This window comes from Thermobia domestica, chromosome 18 (assembly GCF_964235325.1).
Source record: "Thermobia domestica chromosome 18, izTheDome1.hap1.1, whole genome shotgun sequence".
NCBI classification, from domain to species: Eukaryota; Metazoa; Arthropoda; class Insecta; order Zygentoma; family Lepismatidae; genus Thermobia; species Thermobia domestica.
In genome coordinates, this window is record NC_137471.1 from 3644877 (window position 1) to 3663512 (window position 18636).

The 18636-nt window shown below is 36.9% G+C and overlaps 1 protein-coding gene across 1 annotated transcript in view; it reads left to right on the forward strand.

Annotated features, from left to right (window-relative positions):
- Arms (Ankyrin repeat-rich membrane spanning) overlaps positions 1-18636 on the forward strand; it is a gene marked incomplete in the record, with an annotated part of 380241 nt that overhangs the window by 107735 nt on the left and 253870 nt on the right. Inside the window, 1 exon segment of the mRNA XM_081746181.1 lies at positions 7651-7915. Coding sequence (XP_081602307.1) covers positions 7651-7915 — 265 coding nt within the window.

The following is an 18636-nucleotide window of genomic DNA, read 5'->3' on the forward strand; positions in this document are numbered from 1 at the left end:
AATTTTGTCTCCTGAGGTACCAATATATTGTTGCAAACTTTTCTGGAAGTTATCATACACACGCTTCCGTAGTTTCTCATCAAAAATAGCTGCTGTTTGTTAACAATGGCTTCTGTCAGTTCTTGAATAGTCCTGTTATGGCTCCGACGCAGACGGTCTTCCAGGGGCCGCGGTGGCTCAGTGGTAGAGCGTTCACCTCTGGTGCTTGGGATCCCGGGTTCGATCCCAGCCCCCACCAAGTGAACTTTGTGGTGGACAAACACCATGCGTGTTGGTTTCCTCGGGGTTCTCCCGTTTCCTCCCACTTTCTTCATTCCACCATTTCATTCATTACTCATCTTCACCGTCTCCTCTAGCCTAACCGGCATAACCGTGGGACGATTTCATTTCATTTTTCCGAGAATCTCTACAGAATAAAAAGTCAGAAACAGTAAGATCGGCTGACCGAGTTCGCCACGCGATGTTCATTCTCTGCAAGTTCTCAAACTCATGCACTGTTCGTGGAACTCCGTGTTTCACTGCGAGTTTCGTCAAATTCCTTCAAGCCAATATGGTATTCCGAGATGGTACTTGACCATGTCGGGTAACAATAAAATATCTGAAAAACCGCTGAACTTGAATAAGTTACTTCATTTCGTAGTAACTATGAACACTTCCTAGATGTTCAAGGTTCCAGTGATCTATTGTAACTGTTACGGTGTTCCTATGAAATGGCGTCCTATCCTCTTCCCATTCTCCATTCGCAGCCCTCTCTAAATTATCACGCCTGTGGGATATTAACTTTCAAATTTGTTAGTCGGCTTCCTATATAATATCAATGCTTACCTTTTGGATTAGTTTGTTGTTTATACCAGCTTCCTTGAAAGCTTTAAGAAAGGCTTTGTCTTTTGACATTTTTATGTTGATGAATAGCTAGCTTTGCACGATAAGATTATGAGATCGTGGAATTCTGTTATGTGCAATGTTACCGGATATAGCATCTATGTCGGAACATAACATTATACGAGCTAATGATTTTCTCTCTGAATTCTGTTTGGTGTGCAATCTGGAAATAACGTTGTTGGAGTAGTAGTGCATGAGATTCTGGAAAAAAATAGTGCTACCTTTCTTGGAACTATGGCTCATGTAAGTCATGAAATGGACCAGCAACCATATAGATCTTTGAAGTGTTTTAGTGTCTTGTTGATTTGTTCTCTAAAATAATAAAAAAAATTACTTTTCCGGTGTTGCAGTGAAGTAGTTGGTATATAGTATGGAGACCGAGTAAAATAAGTGAAATATATATATATATATATATATATATATATATATATATATAAATTTTTTTTTACAGTGATGTTATTTTGTTAATTTCTATTTGTTGAAGCTAAATCTTATGCAAGTATGAGCATTTTTCTCTTCGTGATAAGAGGAAAGAATGCAATTAAAAAATATTGCATAATGACTAAAATGTAAATAAACTTCTAAAAACAATGCTTTTGTAAAATGGACGGAAAAGTAGAAATATTTTGGGTATTATTGCCTTTACTAAAGTTTAGAAAAAATGCTCTAAATGAAAGAAGAATATTTTTCATGTAGTAACATGAAGAAAATGAAATCTTTAAGGTTAGTTTAAAGGGACAAGTTTTGCCGATAGATGTTAGTACAGTCTTCGTATCTTTCCTATGTATTTTTTACCTTTCACGAAAATTTACAATTTCTTTTAGAAATTTCAACGTAGAGACTTCAAATTTTTTGAGAAGGAACTCCATAACCTATTAAAGGGAACAATCCGTGCCGATTTTTTATTTAGAATTTTCTTCATTGTTGAAACAGCTCCATTGTTAAAGGTTTAGATATCCATTTCAACAATCAAACCATTTCAACAATGAAGAAAATTCTAAATAAAAAATCGGCACGGATTGTTCCCTTTAATATAGGGTGACCAAATCATTAACTAGAATAAACGGGACAACTTTTTACTTTTGGATAGGTTGCTCCCCTCTATCAGCAACTAACAAAAAATGAAATTTTGAAAACATTAGCTCTCCCAAGCGAGAGAAAAGTTTTATAATATCCATGACGCCCACCAACCTATGGTTGAGGTGAACAAGAAGACTAAAAATATATGAAACATTCATCAATATTTGTCAATCAACAAAATTTGTCACCGGCAGAATTTATAACGAACTACTCTCAACATCGGATTCCAACTTCCTTTATTTTCTTTTTCTTACTTTTAAACATTATTTCACTTACAATTAGTTTTTGTTTTTCTTAACTTTCCGTTTTATAGTTCTATACTTTGTTCCCCTTTCGTAAATGAGAGTACGGAAACACTGTACTGTACTGGTGACAGCGCCCCAGTCTTCCACCGCCCGAAACAGAGAGTAAAAACAGTTTGTTTTTCATAAGACTTTCAGCTCCTTATACTGTCGTCTGCGGAGTGGGAGTCTTGGAGGGAGAGGCCTAGGAGGGAAAACAATGCAGCCACCCCCACTACATCCAATATCGCAAACGTCGTAATGATGTTGCTCAGTAATTAGACATATTAAAATATAATCACATAGCTCAGAAAATAATAATATAAATTAGGAAATTTTAGATTGGAAAGTTTTTTGTATCCAATGTACGTAAATACGGGACATTTTGGCGTCCCGGAAGATTTTTCGGGATACCGGGAATGGTGGTGAAAAACGGGACGGTTGGTCACCCTACTTTAATATGTTATGAAGTTCCTTCTTTAAAAATTTGAAGTCTCTACGTTGAAATTTGTGAAAGAAATTGTAGATTTTCGTGAAAGGTAAAAAACACATGGAAGAGATACGAAGATTGTAGTGACATCTATTGACAAAACTTGTCCCTTTAAACCAACCTTAACGTCCCACGATTATGCCCTTTAGGCTAAGGGAGACGATGATTAAATCAAGTGAATGATGATAGAAGAATTGGTGCAATGAGAAAGTGGGAGTACCCCGAGAAAACCCACGGACATCATGATGTCCACTACAAATATACTTCTCCGGGGATCGAACCAGGAACCCTACGCACCAGAGGTAAGCGCTCTTCCACTGAGGCATCGTGCCCCCCGGTAAAGTGAAAAAATGGGACTAAGAGTAAAAGCATTAGCCGTGAGTGAACAACTTCATAACAACTTGAGCACTCAACCGTAAGAAAAGTGCGCAATGCTTTTCTTAATCTGCAATTTCATTCCAATTCGGAGAAGGTAACGCCTTCTCTGGAGTCAGAAGCTTTCATTTGTTGGTAGTATCATTGGGAGATGGGTGTCAGGATTTATTTTTTTTGTTGTCTGATTAGTGATCATGTAAATGATGATATGAAGTGTAATGAACAAAAGGAGACATGTTAGTTTAAACGAGGATGTTATCTTCTGCTCTGGGGATAGTCAGATCGGATATAAACACTTGGAGCCCTGTTAATGAAAACTAAGTAATGAGATCATGCGCTATAGATGTATGGATGACTGCTATAAATGCTACAATGAGGGTTTGGAAATCTATCTGTGGCCTCTTCACATTCATGAATTGCAAGATGATTGACTAGGAATAAATGTAACGTGATAAGACTGGAGTCTGCTGAAGAATTTCATAGAGAATTGGATGATTGTCTCTGATACGGTGGTGAATATAACGGGAACGAAGGCGGTAGAGATGTGATAGAAGTGTCGGTACATTGGTGCGGCAATGGATTCATTGTATTGGAGTGCTAGGTGATAGAGAGTATGCAAAACGTTCTACGACTTCTGTTATGAAACTTTAATGCTTTTTTTTTTTTTTTTGTCTGTCATAAAAGTTTTTTCTTGAAAACTACGTCTGAGAATTAACCCTCATCGACTGGCATGTTTTATTTTTGAACAATGTTCTTGTTAAACAAAATCAAGAGTTAATCATTTTGAACTTTATCTCATTAACGGTAGACTACTATACACTATCGTTTTGCTCATGTCTGAGTGAGAAGATTGACGAGTGTACACTTCAATACCACTGTTGTGGTAATAGATGTGGTTATTATCCTATCATTAATTTTTAGTGTTTCTTGATTTTCTTGAAAAATACTTATATGGTTTTACATTCATTCATTCATACCGTTTTGAATTCATACAGTGAGATCTAACCATAGACATATGTCTTTTGACATTTTTCCGTTATGTACACTAATATTGTAAAATCTTGTGTACTCCAAATTTTATAATTAGTGTACATTATTCATGATATGTTAAAGATGTTACAACTTTTGTTTTTTAAATACATAAATCATTTAAGGAATCAGCAGTCTAATTTTAAGAATACACTCTACAACACTGCCAGTATTGAGTGATTACTTGATAGCACACATTTTGAAGATTCAACTGTTGAGCTTGTCAGATGCTTTTCAATGTTACAAGAACAATATCATCTTCAATCCATTATAAGGCGCAATGATGTTAAGCCTTTATTTCGTCTGTCAACAATCACTGAATTCGATTAACACGAGACTATTCTCGATCGAGCACCATGAGACACTTCGGTTTGATCCATAATGAACAATGTAGTCAATGGTCTACAGAACAACGAAGAATCAAGAGGACGTATTTCTTTTTGTACTTCCGGGATCATTTATTTCCGCTGTGCTCCAAAGAATTGTGTATTAGAATGGTTTTACTTTTAGTGAGCTACAGACATAATAATAAGTAGTAATTGTAATTCCGATGCACATGGGGAGTAGTCCCGCATGAAAGTGAAAGTTTAGAGCAAAATCAGTAACTCAACAAATACTAATGTCTGAAGGAATTCATTTATGCAAACAAATCTATATTTGAAAAATGAAATGAAATTTGTAGTTTCATTCTCTTTAGGCTAAGGGAGATAGATTAAAAATGAGTGACAGAAATAATTGGCGAAAACAGAACATGGGATGAAACGCTCGACTGCAAGAAAACCCACGGACACGATGTTGTTCACCATAAACTCACATGGCTTGGGATCGAAGCAGAGATCCCCCCCTTACACCAGATGAGCACTCGATCACTGAACCACCGTGACCTCTAAATAAGTTAGAGATAACATAAACAATCTACTTTGTAAGTGTGACTGCCATATAAGTCTGCATAACGGAAGCACTGGTATACATGCACTCTCTCACACTTAAGTAGACTTGTCCGTGCAGGTGTAGTTTTGGCCCACCACTAGAAATAATTGTTGAAAACTTGTAATTCTTTCACTAATTTACTTCTTATTGTCTCCTAAAACATTTGCGTTGGACGCCATGAAAATATCTCACTTGGTATAGATAAAATTCAAGGGGGCTACCAGAGATAATTGTTGAAAAATTACAATTCTTTTTCGATTTGCGTACAAATACGGTTTCCGTATCTACAGCATAAGAACTATAGTGCAAAAGCACAAACCAACTGGTGCTAGGTGGCTACTAAAAAGCACCATGCTATCTTAACCGATTCAGAGTAGAACGAAGACGGTGGGCCCGCGAGGGGGGTGCGTCAGCGATGGTTGGTATACGCGTAAGCAAGGACAGTGAAAAAGAAGTGGATTTTGGCAAATATGCGAGTTTCAATAGCACTTGTCATAGCTTTAGACTAGTAACGTACCATTTATCAACATAAAATAAAGCTTCTGTACAATGTGCAGAAATACACCGCCGGCGGAAAATAAGTCATCTTTCATATGCACTCACTTATTTTATCCAACGTAAAGCACTTGTAATGATTTTATGCTAGTAACCCTACACTTGTAAACCTGAAATACAGCTGTATTAATTTCTATAAAGTTTCGTTGCCTGCAGAAATATGTTCCTTATGAATACATCTGTTCATACAGAGTTTTCAATTTCACCCTTAAATCTTCCAAAGTGTGCGCCAAAACTACACCAGACCGACTTGTCTTAGTACCGTATTTTAAGACACATTGATTTGAAATAACGTATGTCGGCCCACAAAGTTTTTTCGCTGTCTTGCCTTCTCGCTCATTCAGACCCCCTTCGTCTCTTTGAAATACTAAACAGGTCTTCTCGTGCAAACTACCTATCAAAACAGAAATACGTTAGCAGATTGTCAATTTAAGGTAGTACGAGTTTTACTACAAAACATTGTATTTGTAGTTACTATATGTGTGCTGGGCTATTCTCAATATGTACGGTAATTTTTCTGAAAATTTTGGAAGAAGAAACTACAAATATAATGGAATGAATGGATCCATAATAAGAAACGTGAGTGATAATACCTGAAATAAATATGACGTTGCTCTATGCTTTCTTTGCCTAACAGTCATATTGCTGGAAAACGAAAATTAAGTTTTGGAATTTTAGGACCTTGAATAAAACCAGAAGTGATATTACTTGAATCAAACAGTTTTGCTTCTAGAAGAACGTAGCTGATATTACCGTTCAAATACTTGAATTATGCGAATGTACCAATTCACTTTGTTGAATTATTTATATTTCAAGTGATTAGACCCTATTGTAGCTTAGTTCACTGTGAAAGATAAAGGAATTATTGAGTAAAAGATTCAAGCATGTGGGAAATGTCTTGCCCGCAATGCCCATCAAAATAATATTGTAAATTTTATGACATTGATAGTGCGAGGGGCGTTCTATATTGATTTATACTAGTTCGTTTGTATTGAATCACAATAGTTACACCTTAGTAGACACTTCCATTTTTAAATGTAGTTGCCGTTCAGTTTGGTCCATTTTCGCTACCTGTGTGGCAGATTTTTTCACACCATTCTGCAACCTCTTCTTTTGGGGGGGGGGGGGAGAGTAATCACACCCAGTCTAAGGTAGCTTTTTGTTTGTTTTGACGTCTTCGAAATCGACGGAATAATGTTTACCTAGAGGTTTCTTCAAAACCCCGAACAGATGATAAGCAGAAGGAAGGTTTGGAGAATATTATGTATATGTTGGTTAGACCTGGAACCCAGTGTCGGCCGTGACGGTGGTTTTATCCAGGTTCATTCGCGGCGTAGTCTCTGAAGGTTTACTGAAGGGTGCTCCATTTGGACGATGATATGAGTAGTCATATGAAGCGTTTCTGATTATTTTCGTCATAAATTACAGGAGATCCTTGCACATGGCCTCATGCTCTCGACTAATGTTATTGGCACTTTCGTTCCTAAATTAGTTCCGTGTGTTTCCATGTTCCCCACACACCTCCCAAATTGTCTCTGAATGTCAGCAATTGCTCAGCTCTCCTTCTACAAAAACCAAGTTATTCAGCATTGTCCCTCTTGATTTGTTTCCTCTCGTTGTGGCAGACTTGATAGAAATATACAAGGGTTCAGTGGTGAGAGAAATATACAAAGGTTCAGTGGTATACTCTTGTGCTGTGTTGTCTTGAGTTGAAGGTAGACCTATGTACTGTACTACCTCTCAACGATTCTATTCAAGCCAAATGTCAACTATGAATTTCTGTAATGAAAAGGTAAATCAATATGGATTGCTCCTCGTATAATGTAAATACAAATGTATGAATTGAGGCTTGTTTTCCAACATTAGATTTTATATAATGTATTCGTCATTCATGTGACTGAAATGCTCATGTTTACATTTATGTGTATGTGTCTGGTACAACTTATGTAAGAAGATTATTATATTGTAAAATGAAGGATATACTATTTTGCTTCGTGTGTTAGGATACTGAGTACTTTTTGCTTCCAGTCCAACAATGGAGGTAACCCAGAACACCGGACCAACCGTCACAATCACTCCAGCAGAAGGAGACAAGAAGAGAAGACGCTCTTTTCTGCACCTCCACATTCCAGAACCCCAACCAACATCAGGAATGGGTACCTCATCAACCCCAGCTTCACCAGTTGCTGATGGTTTGTTTGGCTCTTACCTCCATCTGCCTACAATAAGCCTTACTCCATCTCCAGATGGGGGTAGAAAGTTCAGCTTTTCTCTGCGAAGAAATTCTCAGACGGTCAGTGGGGCGTCTGTTCTAACCAGCACTACAAGCAATGGCACTTGTAGCGACCATCTAGGGTCAACCATAACCACTTTCGGTAGAACTATTTGTTTTTCACTGATATGCATGAAGCTACTCGCAAATAATTCCATTTGTCGAGCACTTGATTACAGAATAAATCATGAAGATCTGAGTTAGCTATTTGATAGGAATTTCGTATTCAATTATTTTTATTTTTACTGGTTTTGTCCTTTTCTGTGTTAGAATACTGTGTGAAAATAAAATATTAATTTAGAGAGATTTAAGAAACATTGTGCGGAAACTGCAATACGAAGTTTCAATAAAAAAAGCATGAATGTAAAATTATTAGTCATTTTTGCAGTCTTTCGTAATTACATCATACAGTCGACAGCAAACTTTCAAATTTAGGTTCCCGCAGGAGTAAAAGTGGATCTGGGAAGGTAGGGGGACGCACGACGTCACACCGTCCCCGTGCCTATCTTTGCCCATTGTAATTTTTTACAAAGTGGGAGGGGGATGCCACAAATATTTTCTGGAAGTGGGGGATGGCCTTCTCCCTCATTCCCCCTCACTTTTACCCTTGGGTTCTATTGCCATTGTGGTTCCGAAATCGGTATAACATTCAGGGATATTAAATTATTTTAAGGTGAGTGTAAGAGCGTCCAAATTGCCAGCACGTGGCAAATCGTTTCTTCTATTCTCCCAATGTATTTTTATGGAGCGATAATCATAATTTTATAAATTTTGTCCAAAGACAAATTGGATTAATAGTCCGTGCTTTTATTATTATTATTTGTTTCGTTTATTAAAATTGGAATCACAGTTTGGTCACCGAATTTCTAAACATGTGGTATATATTGAAAAGTAATACCACACGTTAAATCGAAGCGTTTAATCCACACCAGCTCTGTCGGCTCGTACTGTCTTTTATATAACTACCTAGGTATATAGCCGTTGCTTGGATTGTTCTGAGATTGTTACAGGCAGATTTATTTGCAGAAGTTCAACGAATATGCCTATTTGTCTTCATGATACCCTTTAGGATCAATTTCATTCGAAAATTATGATTCAGTTTCAAGGAAAGTATTACTTATTTACTATACAATAGGGATTTGCAAGCTCTTTTCATACAGTTTTTATTGGAAGAATGTATGAATAGTAGGAAGCAGTAAGTGTTAAAATATGAATTACTAGCTTAACTCAGATCTTCAACAAATGTAGTTGATTGGTGTATAACAATGAATTCATCCGTGCACCGTTAAATACATGATGAATGTGTCGTGAGTGTACTGTTGCTATCTGTTTTGTTTTAGACGATTAATTTACAATAAATGTGTGAATATATTTTTATCTTACCATAACACACACTATTTAGATTAGCTTTGCTAAATTGCAGGCCTATATAATACTAACGTAGCATGTTAAATTTAACTGTTTATATTGTACCCAGAAAATGCGAAAGCGAACGAAATTGACCTATTGCTTTGTAAATAAATGCCTTAAAATGCAATTTCAAAAAGAGAAAACGTTATATATCACAATAACATAATACGATTCTTTTACAGTTAATTAGAAAAAAGGCACAACTTTTAGAAGCCAAGTACTCTAATTCGTAAGTAGGATATGCTACAAAGAATAGGGCATAATCATGCTTTTGTAAATCTAGTTTTGTGCAAGCGTATATACAGGTTCAGCAATTTCTAAACTAACATAATATAATAATAATAATAATAATAATAATAATAATAATAATAATAATAGAAACACTGAAATTTGTACAAAGCAGGTATCAATAAGTGGAAATCGTTTGATGTGCTGAACTTCAATACCAATAAATGAATGGTGTTACCAACCCAGTCCTAAATTTGTATTTTTTTCAAATGGCACTACGTCAGGTTATTATGCATACTTGAAATTTACATATTAAACAAAACCTTATGATATCTACTGCATTACTTTATGTTGGAAACTAAGGATGCCACAATATTGCATCTGTAAGCTGCAGTATGATTTTTCTTCTGTCGGAAATCATATAAATCCTTAGATGTTGATACATATCCAAGTATATATTTTCTTCGAAATAAAGCCTTCTTATCCCGTATAAATCTGTTTCTTTATTTTGAATGTGTCATTATGATCATAGTATTCAACACTGTGCTAGTACTTTGAATGAATGTGCATTTTCCCAGATACCACAGTAATTACGTAACTAGACGGATGTGCATTTTTCCGCCCATCTAGTAGAGACCTGCACGGGCCGAATTTTTCGGCCCGAGCCCAATCCAGCCCGAATGTACCTAGGCCCGGCCCAGCCCGGGCCCGAAAAGGTTTGGAGATTTTTGGCTCGAACCCGGCCCGGCCCGGCCCGATAAGTTTTTTAAAATTCTTGGCCCAAGCCCGGCCCGGGCCCGATAAATTTTAAAAGTTTCATTTTGTAACATTTTTCACGGGCACACTTCTTCAACGTTTGCCTTTATTATAATTATCGTTTAACAAAAGTCAATAATTATTAAAGAATTGCAATTAATCGGCCCCAGCCCGGCCGGACCTGAAGAGAAATCAGTGTCGACCCGTCCAAGCCCGGCCCATGCAGGTCTCTACCGTCTAGTTACGTTATTACTGTGGTACAGGTCTCCGAAATGTGGATACTTGTGATATTGTAGCGTGCTTAGATTGTAACATTAAACAGTATACATAGTGATGTAAGCTTTCGTTGAACGTGTAGGCTAGGTTTCAATTCAAGTATTATAATAATCGGACATGGTGCCATTTGAAAAAAAAAAAAAATAATAATAATACAACTTTATGTTGGATTGGCAACACTGTTCATCTGTTGGTATTACAGAATGTCAAACGATTTCCCTCTGTCGAAGTTTACTTCGTAAAAATAAAAAATAAATAAAAAGTAAAATGAAAATCAGCGTTTGTTATCTGTTTCATAGTTTAAAGGTTACAAGAATGTATCGCAATGATATACCTCGTATATTTAAACAGAATACCTACTATGCGAGTGGAAAGGTTGAACAAGGAAGTGGTTATTACTTAAAAACACGAATGTGTATTAAGTAAAACCATATCTACGTCGTCGTCTATAAAATTTTCAAATATAAATTCCAGTAAAAGAAATCAGTAAAGCAAGCATGCATGTGTTATAGCTGATTTGATCTTAAAGAACCAACGATTTAGTGTTCATTCTGTTCTATTAATAATGTTTTTGAATCCAGTACTTTTTTAAAAAAATTCCATTCCCAAAAATGTGGTCAAAGTATCCTCCACGTGCTGTGATAACAGCTTTACAGACTTTGGGCATTCGTCGTATTAGTTTCTCTAGAGTTTCGGGCTTAATTGCTATCCAGGCTTTGCGAAGACACTTAAATAAGTGTTTCTCGCTAGGGGGACGCATCTTTCGAATTGCCCTATCAAGCTCATCCCACAGTAACTCAATTGGATTACAATCCGGTGATTGTGGGGGCCACACTATATTCTTGAGATCTCCCTGTTGCTCTTTTGCTGACAAATACCCTCTACAAAGTCGGGATGTGTGTTTTGGGCCATTGTCTTGCTGCATGAATAACCCACGACCAATGAGCCTCTTACCAGATGGCACTGCGTGTCTGATCAAATTCTGATGGTACTGTTCTTTCTGCATTGCACCCTGTATTTGCACTAAATCCCCTACTTGATTGTTACCAAAGCAACCCCACACCATCACAGAACCATCCCCGTGCTTTACCGTTGGCAAAATACACGACGGAAGCAGTCTTTCGCCCTTGGAGCGACGCACGAAAACCTTGCGTCTATGACTGAAGAGCTCAAACTTTGATTCGTCAGTAAATAAGCACTTGTTCCACTGCTCTGGCCCCCACCTTGCACATTTTCTTGCCCACAGAAATATCTTCTTTTTGTTTTGAGGGCGCAAGAGCGGTTTCTTAGTTACCACATGACCGTTTAGTCCCCCATTAACTAACCGCGTCCAGACAGTTTCATAGCTGATCGGCTTTTCGCGAGTTTCGTTCACTTCAGCTTGTATTTGGGGCACTGTTTTCAACGTGTCGCGTTTGCTTGTCACTATAATGTACTTGTCCTTCCTTGCAGTAGTAGCTCTAGGCCTAACAGATCTTCCTCAAGAGCGATATTCCCTGTTTCAGCAAATCGTTTTAAAGTATCATGCACTGTAGTATGGAGTATTTTCACTTTTTTGCGGCTATTTCCCATATTGTACAGCCTTCTTCTCATAAAGTAAATATTTTTGCTCTCGTTTCAATGTCCAATTCCCTTTTCGTTCGAGGCAGTATGCTGACTAATAGGGAACACTTTTCACCTCACTTCAACACACACACAATTAGCGTGCAATAGACAACTCCCAACAGTGAGATCTGAGAGAAGTAGACAGAGCAGCTTCAGACACACCTACGAAGCATTTATTGTGTGTTCGACCTTCAATTTGCAGTGTAATGGCCGTTTTGTATCGCACGCGTACGTAATGCACCACCACACAACGGCGCGATATTTAAGTTTATTTTTCTTAATTCATCCATAACAGGCCAAAACCTCTTCTCCCGTCAGATTCTAGAATGTTTCAGCTTTCATTTGAGAGCAAATTGTAATGCATTCTTATGTTACATTTTGAAAATTTCTTGATTTCATGTTTGTCTGGAAACTTTCCGGGGGTAGTGTATATATATAATATACAATGTGTCCGTAAAGTTGCGCAACCCAAAGTTTGCGTATGTCTTTTAAACCAAGAACGATAAAGACATGAGACTTGAAACAAATATGTGTGTGTTCTATGTAGATATTTTTTGAGATCATGACCAATGTTGGAATTTGTAACGTTTTTGTGTAGTGACGAAAGAAAGTACCGAAAGTGTAAAATAAAAAAAAAAAAAAGTGTACAAAATGAAGAAAATCAATATTCAGTTGCAGAAAACTGATTACCTGCGGGTGAATCCCTGTGTATATGTGCCGTATGCATCAACATTTATGCATTGGCGCAAAAATGTGACGAAGTTCATGCAGTGTTGCCATGTAAAAAGGTTATTTAATGCAAGTCGGTAAAATGGAGGTTTTTCACAGAAACACGGCCCCTGCCAACACTGTTGCATAAAATTATTGTGACAAGTGTGTTTCAGGTTAAATAATGATAAGCAATGAAATTTTTGCGATAAAAACTCAGGTTCATGTAAATATGTGAAGAACCTGGTTGGAGTAAGAATTTCATTTACCTTGCTGCTTTCTTTCTCTCTAGAGCAGCCTATTTTTCCTTTTTAAGTCTTTTACATATATTCAATATCTTAACGAAGTTGTATTCTCGGTTTCTAATAGAAATACTGAGTTGGGAATTGCTTATACTCTTGGTCATTGACCTCTGAGTTTTGTCATTCTAGCCAGCTTCTTGGTTTTTGGTGAAGATGTTTCTTAAATTTCTATCTATGGTTTCTTAATAAAATGGAATATTTGCTGATTATTGTATACTGCGTGATAAAATATTCTTATATATACATTTAACCTAGTCGAAATATAAAATATTTGATAATTATAATTAAATAAGATATTCAAATTATATATTCAAACCTAAAATGTACACCCATGTCCAAAATTATTGTCGCATGTCTATAAATATGTTGTTGTAGGAATATAAGTTGATAACGAATTCGCCCAGTATTTTCTATAATGTTAGTATGTATATAATCGACAAAGACATGTATGTGGCAAATTTCATGTCAAAAGAGCAGTAACTAAGAACAATAAAATGAAAATAAAATTTTCTTGTCCATTTAGCAACATTTTGTTTTGCTCATTCTAATTTTCGTATTTATAATTCTTTTCCTACGAAATTTACCACAAATATACATTTTCCGATTATACATATAGTATCAGTATGGAAAGTACATTGCAAAATCATTATCAAATTATATTCTTACAAGAAGACAGTTATAGATATGCGACAATCATTTTGGACATGAGTGTACATATTGGTATTCAAAATATCGACATGCAAATTTGTATGTCACAAAAGAGACATACTTTTGGTGTGCACGTCGTCCACTCTTTGATTTTTTTAAGTCCAAATCATTGAAGGACAAAAGTGTCTTAAATCTTAATTAAAAGTCTTGAGAAAGCGTTATAAACTAGTGGTGGGCGCAAAAGCAGGGTTTTCGGTGTTCGGTTTTTAGGAAAACCGAAACCGGTTTTTGATTTTTTTTTAAAAACAGGGTTTTCACCGAAAGCTGTTTTGGTTTTCTCCAAACCCGGTTCGTTTTTCATGCCGAAACCGGTTATCGGTTTTCTCTAAAACCGGTTCGGTTTTTACCGAATCCGGTTTCGGTGAAAATCGAACCAGTTTTTGGAGAAAACGGAAACGGGTTTCGGCGAAAAACCGAACCGGTTGTGGAGAAAACTGAAATGTCGGTTTTTCGGTTTTTCTAGAAACCGGTTTCCGGTTTTTATAAACCGGTCTTGCCCATCCCTATTGTAAACCTAGTTGTGGTTAAAGGACCCCGCTCAGAGCTTATGGAAATCTGGTTTCCGTTAAATAAGCTGGTATTGCAGTATGTTATGTATTTTGGTCCCCTAATGAAAAGTCTCAATGGGCACAAAGCCCAGAAATCCCATGTTTTTGAGATATCCACTGATTATTATCGTCGTTTAAAAGCATACGCTCCCTCGTAATCTGAAAATAATAATCAGATCTACATTTTATCTATGAAGTATGAACGAATCTCACTAAGGTAATACTAGTAATTTGGGGTCGCTAAATCCGACCTGCATCAGTACAGGTTCAAGGTCATTTGAAGGTCAAATCTAGAGGGAAAGTTGCAAAAATCTGAAGATAACGTACATAAATGGGTTTTGAGTCACTGGATGTCATTTTCTTGACCCGACTAGGTTCATGTTAAGGTCACTGCAGAGTCATTTCAAGGTCAAACTTGAAAAACAGTCGGAAAAATCTGAAAAAAAGTCATAGATAGGTTCTTAGGGTGGCTGATTCCGAATCCGAGGTTGGTGTTAATCGAATTTACCATTAATATTGTTCATTTAGTTTTCCAGTCAGTCATTTGCGGTGTCTTCTTCTCCAGTAAAGATTTGTTCTGTATCTCACATCTCATCATTCTTGAACTTAAACATCCAGTGTTTCACCTTCATTTCCATCGTTGTTCACATTACGATTACCAGCATCTTGTATATATTCCAGTAGAGCTCGACTAGGATATTTGATTTTGGATCATCATCTACTTCCGTCGCTGGAAGTTCATCATTCACTGCGAAACGTAGCCGAAGCAGCGTTCTAAATCTGGAAAAAATTCTAAAACGTTAACAACTCTGGCTCAATCTTATTTCTATCAAATTGAAAAGTATCACTATTTTTGTGGTCTAAATAATCTTGTACGTACAAACTTTCTAGTTCAATCTGGTAAACCGTTACCCTAAAACACTGACTATTAGTTTTTTCAGATTTTTCTGACGGTGTTCAAGTTTGACCTTGAAATGACCCTGCAATGACCTTCACATGACTTTATCGGTTCAAGAAAATGACATAATCGGATTCAGCGACTCATTTATCATGTGCATACTTTTTGTTCAGATTTTGCAACGTTCCCTCTTGATTTGACGTTCAAATGATCTTGAACCTGACGTTATGCAGATTAACCGTCCTCGGATTCGGAATCAGCGACCCCAAAAACCTTGTATACCTTAGTGAGATTCGCTCATACTTCATAGATAAAATGTCGACTAATTATTATTTTCAGTTTACGAGGGAATGTATGCCTTTAAGTGACGATAATAATCAGCGAATATCTAAAAAGACGTGGGTTTTCTGGCCTTCGTGCCATTGAGATCACCAAAATACACAAGATACTGCAATACCAGCCCATTTAACGGAAGCCGGATTTCGATAAGCTCTGAGCGGTGTCCCTTGGTCAATATGTAAAAACGTTGAAAATGAACAAGAAGTGAGCAAATTGGTATCTCACTTAATTTTTTAAAGCAGCATACTTGTACAATCCGCGGCAAAAAAACCTGCAACATGAGCATATAAGTTTATTGTGAAATGATGAAGTCTTTTACTCCAAAATAAGTGTGCACGGGAGGAGGCCGAGGTTTATCCTGGCGTGATTCGTTCCACTTAGACGTTATGTTCATTCCCTTTGCTGTTAGGCGTAGTTTCACAATAAACTTACATCCTCATGTTGCAGGTTTTTTGCCGCGAATTGTACATAGCTATGTACAATTTATTTGTGTCAAGGTAATCATCATCATCGGTTTTCAATAAGCTTATTTGAATGTAGGGAAATCACTTTCTTTCGTCTGTTTGCTAACCTGTGCCCTGGAGCAGAAGATAGTTGCATTTGTTTTTCTTCTTATGATGTACAAGTATCGGTACCTCATTTATATCTACCTATATATCTTCAACAACAATAACAATAAAATAATGTGTGTGTGTGTCTATCTGTCGTCATATTTCTGCATAGGAAGGAGTCATCTAGATCCACCAACTTTTGTACAAAGATAGATCTCCACCACACCTAATCCTATGATTACTTTAACATTTTGTCGAAGCAGTTTCTTTTCCTTTTTATTTTCCGTTCGGGTGTTAGGGATTGGTAGGAAAGTCAAAATATATGCACGTTCCTTGATATTTCTGAGTACGCCTTGCTTGTATGCAACCAACATTGAGGGCTTACAGAACAACAAAGCTAAATACCCGGACAATAGAATGGTTGTAGAGACTTCCCTTGAAGGACATTTTTTTTTTTTTTAAATCCAGGTTCTGAATTAAAACTTGGCAATAGCGGGTGCTTGCAGCTACTATAGTGTAAAAATGAATGTGACATTTTCTGTTTAATCATCACGGGTAAACAGTTGAACTGTTTGAAATGAATTTTTGAACATAAAAATTACCTCGAACTGGATCTTTGTCATGTTGCTCTGAATAAAATGAATATTCTAAGGGGGGGGGGGAAGGGTTCAAAATATATGCCAAAAGCAGAGTATCTCAGGAACCCGTCTAGTTGGGGAGATAAAACTCGGTGTACACATGGCTTACTCAGTCCTGGACTGGGAGGTATAGGGCCCCAGCAGGATCCACACTTGGAGGGCCCCATTTTTCCTTCCCATGTAGCATGGAGGAGCCTCACAAAGTATACTAAGTTATTATTAATGTTAGTAGTAGTAGTGCAAGTTAAATAGTGTCTTGTAAAACCTGTGCGATGGGGGTGGCGACTTTTGTTTATAAAGCTATCACCTTCATTAGCACGTGGTAATGGGGTCTCAGGGTGGATACCTGTTCCGTTTCTTTATGGTGTTCCAATAACTTGTCAAAGGACTAACAGGGGGCCGCAGCAGGATTATAAAAGTCAGTCTCATTTCGGCATTCATGGGGCGCCAGTACACATTGAGACAATATGTACTATGCCTCATTCTTCATGTTGAAATATATTCTTACTATGTCACAAAGAGTTCCAAACAGAACTTTATAATACTGTTAGTTCCATTCCAATAATGGGACTCCCAAAACTACACTCAATGCTGGGGGCCACAGAAGTCTCGGAACGTAACAAACTATAACGAGTAACTATGTTCCAACTCAGCAGACATGTTTTTATCTTACTTTCCATATTATTCTATATTCATTATATATACTTTGAGAGGGCCCCGGCAGGAATCCCTGCCCTCGTGCCTTGGCTCTAAAAAGTAAGCAGACACGAGTATCAACAGTCTCGAAAGGCTGCTTCTGTGCTGTGAAAGAAGGGTAACAGTGCAATTTCCATGACAGGGTTCCTAGTGGTCAGGGAAATCAGGAATAATGGTTTAGGTCAGGGAAACTCAGGGAAAACGATTGGAAATCAGGGAAAGTCAGGGAAAGTTTATAAAATATATTTTTCCTAACATTAATTGTACACCAATTTCAGCTTAGCTAACCATTAATGATTATAGTATGGAACGTTGCTCAGATTTTTATGGGTGGTAAGTAGAATGTACACTCTGTCCAAAATTATTGTCGCATGTCTATAAATATGTTGTAGGAATATAATTTGATAACGAATTCGCCCGGTATTTCTTATAATGTTAGTATGTGTATAATCGGAAAAGACATGTATGTAGCAAATTTCATGTCAAGAGAGCAGTAAATAAGAACAATAAAACAAAAACAAAACTTTCTTATCCATTTAGCAACATTTTGTTTTACTCATTCTGATTTTCGTATTTACAATTCTTTTCCTATGAAATTTACCACAAAGATACATTTTCCGATTATATACATAGTATCAGTATTAAAAGTACATGGCAAAATCCTTATCAAATTACATTCTTACAAAAAGACAGTTATAGATATGCGACAATCATTTTGGACATGAGTGTACGTATGAGCAATTGATTATTATTTGTCTCTTCTCATATATAAATATTCACCGTTATTTATTCCTTATTTATATGTCAGCGTCATCCGACACCTGTCATGGAAGTCAGGGAATTTGCTGCCAAAGGTCAGGGAGAAGTCAGGGAAATGAATTTCTCCAAATCAGTAGGAGCCCTGTTTAAATCGGTCTTCTTCCTCGCCATTACAGGGAACAGATGAACCATTTAAAAATATTTTTGATCGTAGTTAGTACTAATTTTGAAATGCATTTCTATTAAGTTACCTTGAACAAAAATTCGTATCTTAACCCTCGAGAACTCGCAGCGCGGTCTTTTCGACCGCACCTATAAAT